The 20,715-nt window shown below is 38.3% G+C and overlaps 1 protein-coding gene across 1 annotated transcript; it reads left to right on the forward strand.

Annotated features, from left to right (window-relative positions):
* Nucleotides 1-6,519: 6,519 nt before the first annotated feature.
* LOC141766744 (ADP-ribosylation factor 3) lies at nucleotides 6,520-15,220 on the forward strand. The gene is made up of 5 exons (XM_074633867.1): nucleotides 6,520-6,638; nucleotides 10,244-10,496; nucleotides 11,291-11,401; nucleotides 11,499-11,623; nucleotides 13,137-15,220. Exons 2-5 carry the CDS (start codon nucleotides 10,349-10,351, stop codon nucleotides 13,296-13,298), a joined length of 546 nt encoding a protein of 181 aa, XP_074489968.1. The 5' UTR covers nucleotides 6,520-6,638; nucleotides 10,244-10,348; the 3' UTR covers nucleotides 13,299-15,220.
* The last annotated feature ends 5,495 nt before the right edge of the window (nucleotides 15,221-20,715 follow it).

Genomic DNA, 20,715 nt, shown 5'->3' on the forward strand with positions numbered 1-20,715 from the left:
CAGAAACTGCAGGCAATAAATCACATTTCTCCAAAAAAAAATCCTGCAGCAAATTAAGTATATGAACACATTTCTTATTGTTTATAATTTGGATAGACTCTTAGTACTTTCTAAATTCAACTCTGAAGTGTTCAGATGATGGGCGAGACCTCGAGAACTTTATGGATGTGAAATTTCCCCAATAAAATTAATAAACTGACGTTCTCATGGGCTTTATTTTATTATCATTATTTATCATATTTCTTGATTGTAGAAATGAACAATTACAATATGTGACAATGTGACCAAACAGAGAACATTAGACATCATACTATTATTAGTATGATGCCCAATGTTTTCTGTTTGGTCACATTGTCACACATTGTAATTGTTGAATTCTACAATAAAGAAATGTGAAAATTAAATAAATAAAGCCCATGAGAATTTTTTTTAAATTTTTTTGTATCTGTAACATTAAATAGTTAGGGCTAATAGGCAAAAATAAGTTCAACTTCGGAAAACATGATTACTTGTTATTAATCAAGAAATTAACACAAGGTCAGCTGATCTGCTTCATCAGGACTGTGTGGGTGTGTTTTTATCATATTTTATTGACGGTAGACAGCAAACAGTCCCACAACTGTCAAGTGTTGCTAAACTCTGACTGGTGCATGGCAAAACATTACATCACCTTTTCCCTAATGAGCTGGCTTCAACCAACTCGAAGAGAAGCAAGGCCAAAATAATAAATTAACAACCAAAGCTGTGTTCATGTAGGGTCACATTGCTCAGAGTGAGAATCTAGTTGAGAAAATATGTTTTCAGGGCCTTTAAATCCTATAACTGCATGAAAATCTACACGAGAGTAGCTCTAAAAATATAAAACAAAACACACATTGTGTTGTCACATACAAACTGTATATTCAACAAAATACAGTATGTGATGCTCATAGATTTATTAGATTTACCAAGCAAAGGAGATGTTCTCAAAACTGCCAGTGACGCTGAAACAGATTTTCTTCACCTATGACTCACTTTCATCACTTATTTTTAGTTTCAGTGTAACGTGTGAACGCTGTCACAGATGCTGTCAGGCAGAAACCCTCAGTGACTTGTTAACAGGGTCATAAAATGTCAGAAATATTCAAACACACCATTTTAGAATAGGCGAAAATAACACATCTATACTGCATGAAAAAAACTGCACAATGTTTACCCAAAACTGCATGTGATTATCATAAAGTGGGCATGTCTGTAAAGGTGAGACTTATGGGTACCCATAGAACCCATTTTCTGTCACATATCTTGAGGTCAGAGGACAAAGGATCCCTTCGAAAATGGCCATGCCAGTTTTTCCGCACCAAAATTTAGCCTAAATTTGAAGCGTTATTTGGCCTCCTTCCCGACAAGCCATGACATGGTACCAATGAATTCCTTAGGTTTTATACTTTCATATGATATCTGCTAGCTTCACTCTAGCTCTAAAACTGAATCAGCTACAACCTCTGAAAGACAATAAAGTCGGTCGGGATCGCTTTTTTTTTTTCGGGTCCAGCTTTTTTTGGACTTATAGGCATATGTACATTTAATAGTCATACATTTCTTTCTGAAAAACCACTGAACGTATACTGTATCGGAAGAAGAGAAAAAAAATTGTATTGGTTAGTTATAAGAGAAAGAAACAAAATGTCAATTAGTATAAAAGTTACCTCTTTTATTCTCAGTCCCCTCCTTTTCTGTACAATATGGTGGGATATGCAACATCATAATGTCTGTCACTCTGCCTCTGTTTCCCACTAAAATCTCAAACTCAGAGTCATACATGCCAAAGAGATAGACAATCCCAGATCTGTTGCATTAAAGAGGAGATATCATTTTTTGCCAAGGACTCTGTTCATTTCACCTCATCAACTGTGTTGTTGTCATCCATAAATTACTCCCACTTCCCCTCACTTCATGACCTGCAAAGCTACAACCACTTCAACCGCCAACTGTCTCCAGTCCTCTGTTTTGTCAGCAGGATATCATAGAAGTATTACTGGCACAGACTGCAGTATTTATGCCACATGCTCATGTATTAGACAAAGGATAGTTTTTCATGCAGATGAAGTTATAGTTTGATAAGCTCTGTTAGATGGTGCTAACTAAAACATACCCAGGCTGCTCAGTGATAAATATACCAGATGTGATGCCATGCTGCTTGCAGGCTCAAGCACTGTGCAGCTTATTCATGTCTGTCCACCGAACCCTGGTGAGCAACCTTGTATGTCAAAAGCATTAGATATGCGGCCAATATAACTTAAATCGCTGGAATGACAGGAAATACAGATTCCCTGTATATAAATAGCAGTATTATCAAATTAAAACGCTTACAGTGCAGCACTGAAAAATGAATGACTCGTCTTTGTGTGCCAACTAAAGATAAAACCTGCTACCTCCCTCAGATGAAAGATATGGGAGTACATGCTGATAAAACCACAGTATCTGTTTATGGTTTGGTCCCATCGCCACATTCAACTACTGCATCACAAGAATCACGTATAAGCTACCAGTAAGTGAAAAATTCTCTGTGGTAATAGCTGGTAAAAACATGTCTGGGAGAGTTGGGTGATTTGAGCCGGTGGGGAAGTTGAGCCAACCCTTGTTTCAGAATTGGTCATGTAACCACACATTTTTGAAGAGTCATCAATTTTACTGACCCCGTGATGGAGAGAGGCCCATATGACAAACACATTTAGGTTAAAAAAACATCCTTTTGCCGTTCAAAGTGATTGTTTTATGTTCAAGGAGTCATGATTTGTTGTGTCTGAATAATTACAGACAAGTTTGAAAAATGCCACATGTGCCAAAAGGCCTGGGGAAAGTTGAGCCATTTATAATTATAATTAGATTATAGCTTCAACTTGTTACATAAATCTCAATGTAAACTGCAATGGTTCAATAAAGGATAAATAAAAAGATGATCATATATACGTTAATCAACTTTTAAACTTTTTGAGGAGGTGATTGGTTCACATTTTAGGGTCTGTACCACCATCTGTACCGCACTCCTGAAGCAACCGCTCTCTGAAGAGCTGCTGCCTTTAGGCCCAATGTGGGGCAGTTCTTTGATAACCTCACATCAGTGATAGACAGGTATAGACTAAGTGTACCACATATGGCTCAATATATCCTCTCCTTAGGCTCAATTTACCCCTCATTGGGTGTAAGTTGAGCCAAGAGACCACTTTTTTTTGGAAAGTTATATATTGAAAACTGTTTATTTTAGATCCAAAGTGATAATTCCCAAGGATGCACCACATCCTGAAATATATGTACATGTTTTAGTTGAAAACATTACTGTCATTCCCTCACTTTAAAGACATTTCAAAACTGGCTCAACTCACCCCACTCTCCCCTAAAATATTCTCTACCATTTGCAACACTTTATATTAATGAATGCATGATCATTTCAAATACTTAAATTTAGAAACTTTACTTTGTTCCCCATCTGTGGATGAAAATATTGCACAAGTGTTATTATGCAATACTGAACACCAAGTCACCGTTTCCTGAAAACTTAAAAACTTCACACATACAACAGGAACTTTATATAACAGGAAGCCAGGCTCAGTTAATACATTTATTACAACTTCCAAATGACTTCTTGTAATTTCTGTTTATTTCCAGTTAACACATCATGCTGAACTTTATGCTAATCAGCATACAACTGATTAAAATTCAGTGAAGCAAGCGTAGTGTTGTGTTTTGGTCATCTGTGTTTTAATGAGGGAAGCTGCTGATGCTTCTTACCATTTGGTATTCTGACTGTATTTTTTTTTTTTTTTTGACAATTCATTTTAAAAAGACACTTACATAGATAGATAGTAACTTTATTAATCCCGAGGGAAATTCAAGTTTCCAGCATCACAGTTCCATAGTGCAAAAGTGAAAAAACATGTTAGTAAAAAGGCAGTAAAAAAAGTTAGTAGTGCAAAGTACAAAGAACAAAAAAATATACCCGATATAAAAATACAAGATGAAAAAGAAAACTGTTAAAACTGAATATAATGCAGAGTAACAGCTGTGATACACGACTATTAAAAAAAGTGAATATAGTGCAGAGGAGACTGTTAAAAGTGAGTATAGTGCATTATTATCTGTCCTGCATACCGTCCTCCTTTTTACATGGTTACAACACCAATGTATGCACAGTTAAAAGAGCATCAAGGATAACACAAACAAGTCACAGGACTTCTTTCCATTGTGGTCCTTCACTGTATTGTGAACCTGTCCTGCAAATGTGCTTCATTTATTTTTGAAAAATATACTATAATAAACTGCATTACATTATTGAATATGTTGTTTCCATTGATGTTATGTCATGCACAATCATTTTAAAAAGTTATTATTATAAAGTTTGACAACATGTAAGTTGACTCATAATTTGTATTTCAGTACTCAAATTGGTTTTTAAACTTAATTATCTTATGAAATAGCACATTTAAAGAAGAACTAAATATGGAAACCTTAATGATTAAGGAACACCAGCATGTTCATGATTTATCTGTTGTTACCAAGGCCGGATTACCAGCTGCCCTATAAGGCCCCAGACCCTCAGGGGCGTCCTTATTACCATTAGCTCCACCTGTATTAATCCTGCTATGACCACATGGCCCACTAAGCTATTAATTTGGCCCTGGTTGTTACTCTGGAGTGCAAAGCGAGGGGACACAGGCCCAAAGCAGAGAGAGATGTCTGACCTAAAATGTAGATAAGTTAATTAAAATAATTGTAAACAAACTTTCATTGATAAATGTTGTGCTATCTGAGACAAACACATGTTTTAATGTGTAAGCAAGAGCAAAGTTTTCCCAGAGAGATTTAATGATCCTGCACACCCACGCAGGTGTTTTCACTTATTCTGGTTGATTAGGACTCTGTCACTGGAGTTAGGGGGTCCCATAGGAGAGTGAGGGAGATGCCAATGTGTACACACCCACAACATCCAGAGAGGAGGTGTAATCAGCCAAAATAAGTGTATTCACCTGTGCTGGTAGACCATGCGAGTGCAGGGCCTTTAACCTTCATCCTATACCAGCTGGGGTCTCTGCAAAACCCCAGAGGTATAATACTTTTTGTCATATCTCAAAGGTGCTTTATTCTATCATTCCAATTTTTCATGACTTTGTCAATCCATTTGTTCCTTTTGACTTCATATTATTGTTTTCTGTTTCTGTTTTAATTAGTGCTCCCTTCGGAGACCCACAATCGACCCATTTTTGGCTTTTTTTAGGGGGGGACAGGAGGTCATAAGTCACATAGAAGTGGTATACATCATCTGAAAGCTGGGAACCTGAAGATTAATTTGAGATGCAGTTTATATAAAATATATTGTAAAAATGTATAAGGTCTTAGAACATTATGATCAAAGTAATCAAAGTATATGATGGTCATTCCCATGCTCTATTATGTCTCATAAGTTGTCGCATCAATTTTTGGGTTGATACCATTTGTTACACAGATTTGGTGCTAAATTTAACCATTTTTTACCACTCAAGAATTTATAAAAATTATCAATAATCCCTCCAAAATAGCACATTGCTATTTGCAGCGATGTGTGAATTTTTTTCTTCATACTTTATTTCGAAGGTTCAATACAGTACTTATATAAACAGATTACAGATTTTTCATTACAAAAAAATTCGGCAAATATATTTCACAGTATAATAATGATATAAAAAATTAGATAAATTATACAACAAAAAAAAAAAATGTAAGGAAAGGAAAAGATGAATAAAAACAAAAAAACAAACAAACAAAAAAAACAATCGGGGTCTGTTAAACAATTGGAATAAATTTGAAATCTGAAATGAATTTAAATACATGGTGAAATCTATAGAAATGGATACTACTTGATAATTGTACTTGTTTTGATTGAAATAGGATTATATGGCTTCCCTGCACTTTTACAATATAGCACCTTTGAGCTGATCTATTGTTTTCTTTTTAATGTGTGTGTATGAAACGGTTTGTATTGCTGCCATTCTTGGCCAGGTCGCTCTTGAAAAATAGATTTTAATCTCAATGGGTCTAACCTGGTTAAATAAAGGTTAATGAAAATTAAATGAAAAATTACTAAATTATCTAATAGTTTTTGCCAACTTAGAATTATTTTCAAATATGTTTTAAAATCAGTATTTAAAAATAAATAAAAGTAGGGTATTCTTTTAAGCAATATCATTTGATGGATATAATATTTTGCTAAGATATTAATCAGTTATATTATTTATGTATTATATTAATATCTATTTATTAATATTTATGTATTATTTATATATTAATCAAATTAATTATGCAAATTTCATCTGCCTAAAATTGTTAAAAATGAGTCTCAATCTTTGTTAGTATGATATCTTTTTAAAACTGTTTTGAGAAGTTCTTCTGTAAATGAAAGCAAAAAGAAGTAGCATGAAAACAATCTGCATAATGTGTGTGTAGAGTTGTTTAACTGTATCTCAGTGTGTGTGTGTGCCTAATCAGTTTTGTAAATGTGTAACAACAAATCTCTATACTGAGATCTCACGTCAAATCTCGCGAGATCTCGTTTACTGCTGAGTTGTCCGCCCGCCCCTCCGGAACATACCGTGAGACGTTTAGTAGAGGACTCCTCGGCTCAGGTAAGTGAGGATGCTGCCAACACCACCACTGAAACCGATAATATATATATCCCAGCAGGTTGATTAAATACCGGTGTGTTGCCTCCGTGTTGTCCGGCTGGTAGCAGCGTCGGGCGGCTCTCTGGCAGCAGGATGCCCGCTGAGGAGGAGCTGATAGCGGACAGCGGGGGGATGAATGAGGAGGATCAGGACCGCAGATAGACGCTAACTACCGTTACATCTCATTGATACAGCATAAAACTAAACTAGACTGACAAACGAGCTTACAACATATTAGATAATGAAGAAACTATGAAGATTGGTGGCTGAAATTCAGTGTGAATCTTCAAGTAAAGCGGAGAGAGATGTTCAGGGGCCGATGTTAACGGCTACTAACGGCTACTAACGGCAGGATAGCCGTACCGTTACCTAGCTACCATACAGGTTACCTAGCTACCGTATAGGTTACCTAGCTACCATATAGCAGCTAGCATCCTAACGGCTAACCTGAGTCACCTCAGAGCTGAGTTAACATGATGAGGCCGTCGGCACATCGTGGCCCTGCTGCTCACACATAAACCACACAGTATAAGAGTTAATAATATGTAAAACCTGTAAACCAAAGCAGTGAGAGGAGGATAGGAGTCACACTGGTGACAATGTGTGGAGATCATAGTGGTGCTCCTCTTCAGCACCATGGACAGGGCTGCAACTATAGCCTTATATCTACTGACTACTTCTATCTTATCTTCTATTTATCTTCTATTTATCACTTTATTTGAGTCTCTGAATCCCTCACTGGTGTTGCTGGGCTGCAACTAACCCTATATCTACTGACTACTTCTATTTGATCTTCTATTTATCACTTTATTTGAGTCTCTGAATCCCTGATGATCAAGTCAATGCACATGATAAGGATCTTTCCCCCCCATTGTGACATATAGCTTGTGTGCACATACTTTATAATTCAGTATGTGCATTTACTATGACCAGGGAATGACATTAGCACCTGCCACCTGCCAAATACAGGCTAAATGTTGGCTGTGGCAGGTAAAAAATGCAGGTCACCTGCCACCATGGCAGACAGGTTTTCCTTAATTCTAAAGCCTGAATTAAATATACAGTAGTCATGGATTAAGGTAACATGATATATTCCATAATTCTACAGTCTGGTACCACTGACTCAGTGTTTACAATTTTAAAGCGTTCTACCTAGATTTCAGAAGTGGCAGACAATTGACAAAAATTGTGTGGCCGGTAGAAATGTTCAGTGACCTGCCACAGTGGCAGGTGAGGAAAAAGGTTAATTTCAGACCCTGACTATGACATTTCACATAGCACATATACTCCTACAATATACCACAATGTCCAGAGGTATATTTGTACATTTGGAAGACATTAGTTGGTAACATTTATATCACTTATAACACATCACTTTGCATTGTTTTCTGTTGAAAATGTGCTGTGTTGAAAAGCAACATAAACAGGGCCGGCTCTAGCCCGTAATTCGGATTTGGAGCTCTATAGGGCTATAGGGTTAGGGTTCAACCTCCAGAATCCAACCATTTCATACTAGCTTGTCGGGAAGGAGGCTAAATAACGCTCCAAACTTAAGCAAAGTTTTGGCGAGGAGAAACTGGTTTTCAAAGGGGAGTCTTGACCTCTGACCTCAAGATATGTGAATGAAAATGGGTTCTATGGATACCCACGAGTCTCCCCTTTAAAGACATGCCCACTTTATGATAATCACATGCAGTTCGGGGCAAGTCATAGTCAAGTCAACACACTGACACACTGACAGCTGTTGTTGTCTGTTGGGTTTGAGTTTGCCATGTTATGATTTGAGCATATTGTTTTATGCTAAATGCAGCACCTGTGAGGGTTTCTGGACAATATTTGTCATTGTTTTGTGTTGTTAATTGATTTCCAATTATAAATATATACATACATTTTTGTAAAGCAGCATATTTGTCCACTCTCATTTTGATAAGAGTATTAAATACCTGACAAATCTCCCTTTAAGGTACATTTTGAAAAGATAAAAAAAATGTATCACGATTAACTATGGACAATCATGGGATTAATCACAATTAAATATTTGAATCGATTGACAGCCCATATTATAATATAAATAAACAATTGGTCCCTGATGGTGCGGTGGTTAGCACTGTCACCTCACAGGCAAGTCTGGCGACCTGTCCAGGGTGTACCCGCCTTCGCCCAATTTCAGCTGGCGACCCTGAATAGGATCAGTGGTTACAAATAATGGATGGATGGATGAATTGGTCCAATGGTGATATTGTTGTCTTAAAAGTGTTTAGTCAGTTTCACTACAGTTTACACTTTTAAAAGGGGTCAAAAGTGCATTTCTTTCTTTCTTTCTTTCTGTATTTGTTCATTTGTTACCTCAATTCAGAAAATGAGGAAGGGCGCCTACCGGTATTTCTTTTTTTTTTTTAGAGGGCGACCAGCGCCCCCGAGAACGTAGCACCCTGGCGATTGTCTATATGGCCTGTGCCTTAAGCCGGCCCTGAACATAAATACATAAACCACAAGATACAAGCCTGGTTCTAGACCTCTGAATGATGTCCAATCTGTTCAGCACTTCAAATAGTGAAAATTAAAAGACAAATTAACAAATGAATTGAAATGAAATCAATCTGATCATCAGGCTAGTAGTATGTGGTTGAAAGCTCAGAAAGCTGGTACAGTAAGTGGACCTTTGAGCTTGTGCACCTCTACCTTAAGATTGGACACTGGAATAGTGAAGAAAAGGAGCTTAAACGCGCTTCAGCCATTTCACAAAGAATAGTAGGCCTGTCCGGTACTCACAGAATAGGGCAATCTTGTAACAGGAGAGACTTCAGAGACCAGGTCCAAAGCACACAGAGTCCTCTGATGAAGACACAGTTGGCATTGAAACGTTAGTCTTCTATTAAAGTTGATTGATTTTAATCCATGTGCTTCAGTGTGCATTGGACCTGGTCTCTGAAGTCTCTCCTGTTACACTGAAATAGTATTTTCCTCCTATGCTCCATTGACAACTATATCTGCAAAACATTTTTTGGCCTCTTACAATATTCTGAAAATACAACTAGACTGCAGACTCGTGAAAATCGTGTTCTTCTGTCCCTGCTTTATTTAGTCCAGGTGGCTTTGAGGTTGGAGTTGAACTGAATGTGTTCAAGCCAGGCCTGGTAATGTAGGACATTTTGCATGTGCTCTGAGGGCTTGGCGTTGTTGCAGGATACCATTTGAAAGAGAAAAAAGGGTTCTGAACAGATTGTGCTGCAGCCTGGAGTCATGGCACTGACATGCTTCTCCTTCGCCCTCTCTGTGATGATGACTGAGGGCAATTAGCATAGCTTGCACCTGTCTTGGGGTGTGCATGTAGAAGTGAGAGTATCTGGCAGCAGGGTGGTAGTATTTGTGATAGAAGAGAAAACGAAGGTGAGCTGGAGCATTCCCGTGATTGTAGTTTAACAACGGCCTTACAGACAGTTTAGCTTATTAATAATCTTCTCTTTTATTCAACATGTTTGTGATTTAGACCTTGATTTGATGTTTACCTCGCAATATTAGCAACACACATAAAAATAATGGTTATTTGTTCTGTTTCTTTTCAGCCCTCCTTTATAATCTATCCCTGCTGGACAAGTGAAACTCCACAGAAAGGCATCTGTAATCACGATTGTAGCCATACACTGAAGTTTAAGAACTTCATCTGAATCATGGGGAACATTTTCGGGAATTTGCTGAAGAGCCTCATAGGGAAGAAGGAGATGAGGATCTTGATGGTGGGGCTCGATGCTGCGGGAAAAACAACAATCCTCTACAAGCTCAAACTGGGGGAAATAGTCACCACCATCCCGACCATTGGTAGGTGCACAGTCAACATAATATTAAAGCTGAAGTGGGTAGAAATGGAGAAAATGTGATTTTAAAAAGTTATGTTTATAAAACGGTCACTCTATCCTGACAGTAGTACATGAGACAGGTAATCTGAAAAAAATCATGTGCCTCTGTGTCCTCCGGTGCTCCTAATGGCATCTTCAAGATTGAACAGACTGGAAGAAAACAACCAATCAGAGCCGAGCTGGAGCCTTGCCGTCTCTGACCAGCTGTCAATCACTCGCAAACTCTGATCAAACAGTCAAACTAGGCAGCGCTGATCAAATATGAATCAATATTCTGTTACTGTAATGCCTATTTCTTGCCTCAAATGTTTTCAGAAACATCTTGTAGTGTACTGTTTAGCTGTAAAATTAGAAAGTTTGTGACCCGGCAGCCATGTTGAGATCAGTTGAGGAAATACCAAGCACCACTCACCAGCTGGTAGTTATGCGGCGATTTTCGAATAATAATCGACTAATTCCCAGTGACTTCGAATAGTATTTTTGCTTGGAATGCACATCCCTACCTGTGATTGGCCATAGTCTCCAGTCACGGGCTACATTTTTTAAAGCCTGAAAACAGAGCCATGAGGAGGTGCAGAAGTCTAGTTTTCTCTCAGATCACTCGAATTACAATATGCTGAAAGGTTATAATGGAATTTTTGCCCAATGATGCAAAAAATATTCTGCCTACTGCAGGTTTAAGTTTTGCTGTGCACACTAAAGAGTGGACCACTGGGTTTGTTTTTACACATTGTGTTTCTCCGCTCTTATTTTTAGGGTTTAACGTGGAGACGGTGGAGTACAAGAACATCAGCTTCACTGTGTGGGACGTGGGCGGGCAGGACAAGATCCGCCCCCTCTGGAGACACTACTTTCAGAACACACAGGGTGAGACGAGCTAATCACAGGGTAACACCGGCAACTTTCCTCTTCTTCTTCTTCTTCAGGAAAAAACACATTTTGTTTGTTCCTTTTGCTGTTTCAGGTCTAATCTTCGTGGTGGACAGTAACGACAGAGAGCGTGTGAACGAAGCACGAGAGGAGCTGATGAGGATGCTGGCTGAGGACGAACTGAGAGATGCAGTCCTCCTTGTGTTTGCCAACAAACAGGCAAGAAACCATAACTGCTCTGCACATATATACTGTACATAGAAATGAGGGATGTAGTGGAGCATCAACCCTCATTAACCCACCTCTTAGTATCCTTCAGATAAAATTCTACCTCAAGCTGATGTAATTATTTGTGATCTAAATTCAAAGGCAATATTGATCTTAGAATTCACCTGACGTCGGTCACATTCCTGATTTGCAAGACGGGCGTCACCAGATATAACTTTGTGTTTTTTGTGCTTCCGTGGAGTTTGTGTTGGAGTCTGAGTTGTGGTAGGGGCTGGTCGTTTGTTGGCGTTAGCGGACTCCATTTCCAACTGAACTTTAGCCATGGTTTCACACTGTTAGCCTTGTAACGGAGCTGAAGAGAGTAAAGGCACTTGCGAGCGCGCTTGACATCACATTCGTTGGATTTTCTCGGAACGACTGGCCTGCATTCTTCACATTAAAAGCCGTCTAAAGGCAGGAAACACAGAAAGTCGCGGAAGGTCTTATATTTTAGGGTAGTTTACAACCTACAAAATGCCCTCAACAATTTCACAGAGCTCAAGGTGACAACTACAAACTGCTTGTTTTGATATTTAATTTATATCATATATGACAAAAGAAAAGCAGCAAATCTTCACATTGAAAAAGCTGGAACCAGAGAATGTTTGGCCTATTTCATGGAAAAAAATATCAAAACAATTGGTGTCAATTGAATAATCACTTAATTTACTTCAGATATGCATAAAAGAAGGGCTGCAACTAATGATCATTCTCATCATCCATTAATGTGACTGATCATTTTCTCGATTAATCGATTAGATGTTTGGTCTATAAAATGTCAGAAAATGTTGAAAAATTTCGATCAGTGTTTCCCAAAGCCCAAGATGACGTCTTCAAATGTCTTGTTTTGTCCACGACTCAAAGATATTCCGTTTACTGTCATAGAAACCAGAAAATATTCACATTTAAGAAGCTGGAATCAGAGAATTTTGACTTTATTTCATAAAAAAATTACTCAAACTGATTAATCGATTATCAAAATAGTTGGAGATTTTTTTAAATAGTTTAATACTAATTGATCTAGCTCTACATATAAGATAAGATATGATAAGACAATCCTTTATTAGTCCCACAGCGGGGAAATTTGCAGTGTTACAGCAGCAAAGGGGACAGTGCAAACAACATTAAAGTAGTAAGTAAGAGGCATCAGTAAAAAGCAAAACAAGATATAATAAATAAGTAAGTAAACAATAAAGATATAATAATAAGTAAACCATAAAAAGCAACACATAAAGAAATATAAAATACATACAAATATAGTAGTAAAAAATATAGTAATAGACAGACATTATTGCACGTGAAATATGAAATGTTCAAATTGTACAGGAAAAGTACAGTACACATATCCACAGTAATTGCATACATACATATTTTAACCCAAACAATAGAAGAAGACATCATTAGGGTCACACAAAAGCCTCATCGCTGATCACTCTTCCTCACTGAACTCTCGTGTCTCTGACAGGACTTACCGAACGCCATGAATGCCGCCGAGATCACAGACAAGCTGGGCTTACACTCCCTGCGTCACCGTAACTGGTACATCCAGGCCACCTGCGCCACCAGCGGCGACGGCCTCTACGAGGGTCTTGATTGGCTGGCCAATCAACTCAAGAACAAGAAGTAAGAAGAAAACTGGAACAAGCAGCCACATCCGTCCAACGTTTTTATTTGTTTTAGGGAATGGGGGCGTAAGTTAGGTACAGGGGTTCTGATCAATAGGTGAGAAGCAAGATTCTGGGTACTTTGGGGGAGATTTTAGGCTTTCATTTTCAGTCTGTTGAGGTTCCTAATAGTTTTCAGCGCTTATTAAAAACAGATTTACTTCATATTTAACCACACAAATGCACACTAACCGTAAGCACTCACAGCAGACACTTGCTTTTCCTGTGTCCACCTCTTGTCCTTAGGTGCAATGTACTGTATGTTCGTCTCTAGATGCTGTACCAAGTCATGTGTGACTCCGAGTCAGCAATGAGTCCGATATGACTTACTTTTTGTTGATATATGTCTTTCATACAGAGAACTGTTCTGTGTCAGTTGCACTTCCTGTTTTTGTTTTGTATTTTTTTTCCTAACGGAGCCATGTTTTGGGAACAATCACAGCTGGCAGATTCATGTCACCGTTTTAATTTGTGAGCAATGCTGAGGCCCTTTGATACTCAGACCAAGTGTGTACATGTGTGTGAGCGTGCTCACATACTGTCAGTATTAATCATGAAAAAAGACAACAGGACGGAAGTTTCCCCTGTCACACGTCCTCTTACTGCCTCATTTTTGAAACCTTTTGATATCTGTGGCGCGTTTCTACCCCCCGCGTGGCAACCCACAGTGTTGAAGCCGCCCTTTTTAAATATTTTAACAACGCGTTCTCGACCGCCTGAGCTGCATGCATCCTGGTAGATCTTGCTGACATTGTTGCATACTTTTCCATCCTCGGAGCTGCATGCATGTTGACGCTGTTTGTAGGTTTTTGACCCCATCGTGTTCTGGTGCTGTTTACAGTAGGATGCAGAAACTAACCCAACCACCAACTTCTGCATTTAGTTGTCAACATGCGTTAAATATAGTATAGTCAGCTTTATGGTCTTTTTTAATGTGAAAGCAGTATACAAAACACAACACACATGACCTGCTGCCTTCATGTGTGTCCATATGAGTACTCAAACTGCATCAGGTTGCTCTCGCTTCGTGTGTTTTTGTCTCGGACTTGCATATCGGGGGGATGATAACTTTGTGTTACTGAATGTGAATATTGTTGATGAATCTATAAATGGCTGTGATATTTATTTGACATGCTATATTCCTTTATTTCGGTGATAATTATGTGAAAGAAAGCAGGGTAAGCAGATCAGTTCGATCATCAGCACATCCACGAACTCGCTTCTGAACAGCAGACGAGTTCCTGCGTCACCACTGATACCAGCAGATTCCACAGACAATAAAACAACTTCTTATGTGCCATACATGGGTACTACTACTCATACACCAGTGACAGTACAACACACTGTAAATCCACTCCACCAGGTTATGAGTGCTTTGTTCAAATTCAGCATATACTGTATGTTAAATCATTTGGGTTTTGTGGCCTTATATTTAGTGATGACTTCTAATTGATTTCCTCTCAGCTCGTTTGTTTCTGATTTCGAGTCACATATATTTATCTATAAAGAATGATTTACAGATGTATTTCTCTAAGCCCTCAAAAGGCAGGTTTTTGCACCACAATACAAGATGATCAGGCAAAGGTTTTGTCTTTTTGTTTACTTGATTCATATTTGGTGGTAGATTTCTTTGCTTTTTCTTTGGGGTGTAAAGAAACTTTGATGTAGACTGTGTCTGTGATAAACAATGAGAATCAGTATGAACAAAAACAAACAAACAAACAAAAAAAACTTCTGATGATTCATTCTGTACCGTTATAGTTACACAAGTAGATTTAAAAACGGTGAAGACCATGTTTCAATGCTGAATGCAAGGGGACATCTGTATGTGATGTAAGACAACAAACAAAATCCTGCTGTATTACAAATAAACCCATTTTCTGTATGACGTGTCTCATCAACTGTGATTGAGTGTTAATGATGGATTTCAGATTTATATTTCATATTTTATATCCATGTTTACAAGTTACTGAAAAAGTAGAAAAAGGTCTTACTGTAACAAGCTTCCACCAGAAGAGGGCAGTCTCTAGCAACAGCAAAGCATGAAGAGCTGTGTCTACATTTTATGAATCAAAGTTACATGTAGTAGTCCATGAGCCAGGGGGTTGGTCGTGCCACTTTGGAGGAACCATGTCTCATAGTGATTTTTTTAAAGGTTTATATCCCTAGTGTTGGAAAACGCATGATAGCATTACAGCAATGGTAGCTTTCTATGTGCTATCACTCCTTTTTTCATCCCTCCATCATTAAAACTTTTCCATCTTTTTTCGCCATTTTACACATAGATCCAGTATAAAAGAGGGAAACCAACACACAATATCATGAAGTCATATATCGTTGTAAAGCTTAGACTATAATCTATCCTTCATTCACATTGTCATGACACTGAGGTCAAGAGAATTTGACCTTTGACCTCTAATGCTGCAATGGGGCAAATTCTGAATGCAACTCCAAATGCCCTTATAACTAACTCCATATTGATCGCTTGTGCCCATGGATAGTTCCAGCATAAAGAGCACAAAAAGAGCTTTAAATTGATATATTATATGACTAACAACAATAACAACATTTCTTATCAGAATAAACGTAACTTTGTGCAGTTTGTATCTGATAAAATGTTCAGAACCTTGCATTGGATTCTGTTATTGGGGGCCGTTTGTAAATGGCTTTCTTAGCAGCAGAAACACAAAATAATACTAAAACTAAAAAAACTGTACTAAGAAATTAATTCTCTATCCATTATTTTATGTTTTCTCATTGTCAATATAAACATGTTCCAACTGATGAGGCCCTGACTCAGTGGCAATGGGTTATATTCCAGGTGATATGTGAAAATGATGTTCACTTTTTTATAAAGGCATGAAACTTGGTACACTTGAACAGTTTGGAGCCCTAAACATTTTGAGACATGGAGCCATCGCAACAAAAATTACCATAACCAAATTATGTATTTTGCATCATAGCTCCTGTGCCAAACATGATAACACAGAAAAGGTGATGTCTATCCCTTTGTTTGGATGGCCAATGTTTACAATGATACCATTCACAATATCATAAACTGTTCAGGTGAATAGTTAATGGTGAATTCAGTGATGTTGTATGAAGCAAATCACACTATATGAGAACCTAGGCTAGATTTAACTACTACTACTTAACTAGACTATAATATCATGTCTGTTATGTGCATGTATGTTTTATAGAGTTTTAAAAAGCTTGATCCTTTTGTTCATTAACCCTGACAATACAGTGACTGTAAAGAGGAGAGCAATATTCAATATGACCATAACAACTTAAAGCTTAAAAAGAATGTCAAACACAAAAGATGAAAGATACATCCTGCAGATGTGCCGGGATGCATCATCAGCGATGGAACCTGGGGTCATTGGGTATTTCGGGTCTTTCAACATCAGACACTCTCGCCCAGGCGACCCAGCCAGGGTTGATCAGACCCCAGCTTGAGTCCCAGCAGCAGTCGCCCATGGATCTAGCCTCTTGATCCAAAGCCAGTCTGGTGGCTTTCTCTGCAGCTTCAGTAATGGATCTGATGGCCTTCCTCTATGGCCTCCCCGGTGATACCCATTGCCCAGGGCCCAAATGCTTTGCAGCCCACCTCCACAGGCTCACAGCGAGTTCGCCAGCCTTGCCTTCTACATTCTTACACTAGCTCCTGGTACTTGGTCTCGCTTCCTCTCATTGGCCTTATCCATACGCTCTTTCCAGGACACTGTTAGTTCCAGCATGATCAGTTGTTTGGTAGAAAAATTACCATAACCAAATTATGTATTTTGCATCATAACTCCTGTGCCAAACATGTTACGGTAAAAGTAAAAGTATTGTTAAACTCTTCACAGTCACTGTATTGTCAGGATTAATGAACAAAAGGATTAAGACTTTATATGCAACAGACAGGATATTATAAAGTCTAGCCTAGGTTCTCATATAGTGTGATTTGCTTCATACAACATCACTGAATTCGCCATTAACTATTCACCTGAACAGTTTATGATATTGTGAATGGTATCATTGTAAACATTGGCCATCCAAACAAAGGGATAGACATCTCCTTTTCTGTGTTATCATGTTTGGCACAGGAGCTATGATGCAAAATACATAATTTGGTTATGGTCATTTTGTTGCGATGGCTCCATGTCTCCAAATGTTTAGGGCTCCAAACTGTTCAAGTGTACCAAGTTTCATGCCTTTATAAAAAAGTGAACATCATTTTCACATATCACCTGGAATATAACCCATTGCCACTGAGTCAGGGCCTCATCAGTTGGAACATGTTTATATTGACAATGAGAAAACATAAAATAATGGATAGAGAATTAATTTCTTAGTACAGTTTTTTTAGTTTTAGTATTATTTTGTGTTTCTGCTGCTAAGAAAGCCATTTACAAACGGCCCCCAATAACAGAATCCAATGCAAGGTTCTGAACATTCTATCAGATACAAACTGCACAAAGTTACGTTTATTCTGATAAGAAATGTTGTTATTGTTGTTAGTCATATAATATATAAATTTAAAGCTCTTTTTGTGCTCTTTATGCTGGAACTATCCATGGGCACAAGCGATCAATATGGAGTTAGTTATAAGGGCATTTGGAGTTGCATTCAGAATTTGCCCTATTGCAGTATTAGAGGTCAAAGGTCAAATTCTCTTGACCTCAGTGTCATGACAATGTGACTGAAGGATAGATTGTAGTCTAAGCTTTACAACGATATATGACTTCATGATATTGTGTGTTGGTTTCCCTCTTTTATACTGGATCTGTGTGTAAAATGGTGAAAAAAGATGGAAAAGTTTTAATGATGAGGGATGAAAAAAGGAGTGATAGCACATAGAAAGCTACCATTGCTGTAATGCTATCATGCGTTTTCCAACACTAGGGATATAAACCTTTAAAAAAATCGCTATGAGACATGGTCCCTCCAAAGTGGCACGACGGCCAAATTTTGGGGGTCTGGCTCATTGACTATAGAGGCTTTTTTTTTTTAAGAGTATATCTATTGATTTCAAAAGGGTCGAACATTTAAGGATTAAGGAGCATAAAACAAATATGTACTCTCTTTTCTAACTCCCCTTCAACACAGAACACATTCTCCACACACGAGAGCCCAAAACAAAATATAGAAATAAACAAAAAATTAAAATACATAAATTAACAATAATAAATAAAATAGAAATATACCAAATATACATATGCGCATACATATACACACACAGAGCACAACACAATACATTTGGGTCAAATAGACTTTTGTTCCTGTTTTTGTGTTTCAGCTAGGTCTGTCAATCGATTAAAAATATTTAATCGCGATTAATCACATGATTGTCCATAGTTAATCATGATTAGTTAATCATGATTAGTTAATCAGGATTAAGCGCAAATTAATTACACATTTTTTATCTGTTCAAAATCTACATTAAGATTTCGGAGATTTGTCAAGTATTTAATACTCTCATCAACATGGGAGAGGGCAAATATGCTTTCGTTATGCAAATGTATGTAAATATTTATTATTGGAAATCAATTAACAACACAAAACAATGACAAATATTGTCCAGAAACCCTCACAGGTACTGCATTTAGCATAAAACAATATGCTCAAATCATAACATGGCAAACTGCAGCCCAACAGGCACCAACAGCTGTCAGTGTGTCAGTGTGCTCACTTGACTATGACTTGCCCCAAACTGCATGTGATTATCATAAAGTGGGCATGTCTGTAAAGGGGAGACTCGTGGGTACCCATAGAACCCATTTTCATTCACAGATCTTGAGGTCAGAGGTCAAGGGACCCCTTTGAAAATGGCCATGCCAGTTTTTCCTCACCAAAATTTAACGCAAATTTGGAGCGTTATTTAGCCTCTCTCGTGACAAGCTAGTACGACATGGTTGGTACCGATGGATTCATCAGGTTTTTCTAGTTTTATATGATGCTAGCTTTAAAACTGAACCCTTTGCGACCTACGAAAGATCGATTGCGTTAATGCGTTAAAGAAATTAGTGCGGTTAAAAAGATTTTTCATTATTATCGCGTCAACGTTGACAGCCCTAGTTGCAGCTGATCATTTGTGAGACAAAGACACAACAAACACGATTATTATAACAACAGATTCCTAACAAACGCTAAAGTCACCGCTTTGTGTGTGTGTGCTACTTTGTTATTGAGAACAAAAGTGCAGACAAGACTCTACTGTTCTCTTGCCACAACCACTTATGACGTTACAATGTTTTTGTGTTTCCCTGAACTTCAGCAGGTTGTTTCTGTGAGGAAATACTTTTGAGAATGACTTCCTGGTAGTGGTCAAATATTAACCATTTGTTTTGAACACCCCTTTTCTTTTCTTTTTTTACATTTCAAGTGACTCTGACTGGAAATGAAGAAGTTCTGGTGAACTGGAGATGTTATTGTCAGGTGTATAATTTTATGTAATTAAACCAGTTCAGATTCAAATGTTGTTTTGCTTGTGTGTGCGTGTGTGTGTGTGTGTGTGTGTGTGTGTGTGTGTGTGTGTGTGTGTGTGTGTGCGTGCGTGTGTGTGCGTGCGTGTGTGTGCGTGTGTGTGTGTGTGTGTGTGTGTGTGTGTGTGTGTGCGTGTGTGTGTGTGTGTGTGTGTGTGTGTGTGTGTGTGTGTGTGCGCGTGCGCGTGCGCGTGCGCGTGCGCGTGCGCGTGTGTGTGTGTGTGTGAGTGAGTGACAGACAGACTGGAGCTGCAGGCAGAGCCAGTTTCTACAGAGCTGTTTGGCTGGCTCGCCCACTCTTACAGGCAGACGATGTTTACGTGAAGCTTGAGTGACAAACTAACATGATGACAAGAGATAGGATTTCTAACAAAACCAGATATTAATCTGGCGTCAAGAAGAACACACTTCCTGCTGTCTGTGCGACTTGACTTGGTTTATAAATACTACTTACTTGTCAAGCAATTAGCTGACACTGTTATGAACAACTCATACACTAGTTAGTCCGAAGTGCATCAGTAAAATCACGCAGCGATAGAGTGATACAGCAGTAAAACAATCTTACATTTGCAGGGCAGCGGCATGAAGGAGTGGAGGGGTCAAAGCCTGATTGTTAAGACAACAGGTGTAAGAAATGCTGATGAGGATCATGTGTGACACATACAGAGGAGCAGGAGGAGAACTGAGGTGTTATGTGTTGTTGTTTTCAGAGGACAATGGTCCTTTCTTTGATGAAGGTTTTGAGGGGGAAAGAGGAAGTGACTCACCTGTTCTGACTGTAATGATACGTCCACTCCGTATTTGCATTTTCACAGTGATTGAACACAAAAATGTGTACACAATGTTCATTAAATGTATGACAAATGCAGAATACGGGGGAAAATGTGCACAGTTGCATCCACACTGCTGC

The sequence above is a fragment of the Sebastes fasciatus genome, chromosome 1 (genome assembly GCF_043250625.1).
Source record: "Sebastes fasciatus isolate fSebFas1 chromosome 1, fSebFas1.pri, whole genome shotgun sequence".
Lineage (NCBI taxonomy): Eukaryota > Metazoa > Chordata > Actinopteri > Perciformes > Sebastidae > Sebastes > Sebastes fasciatus.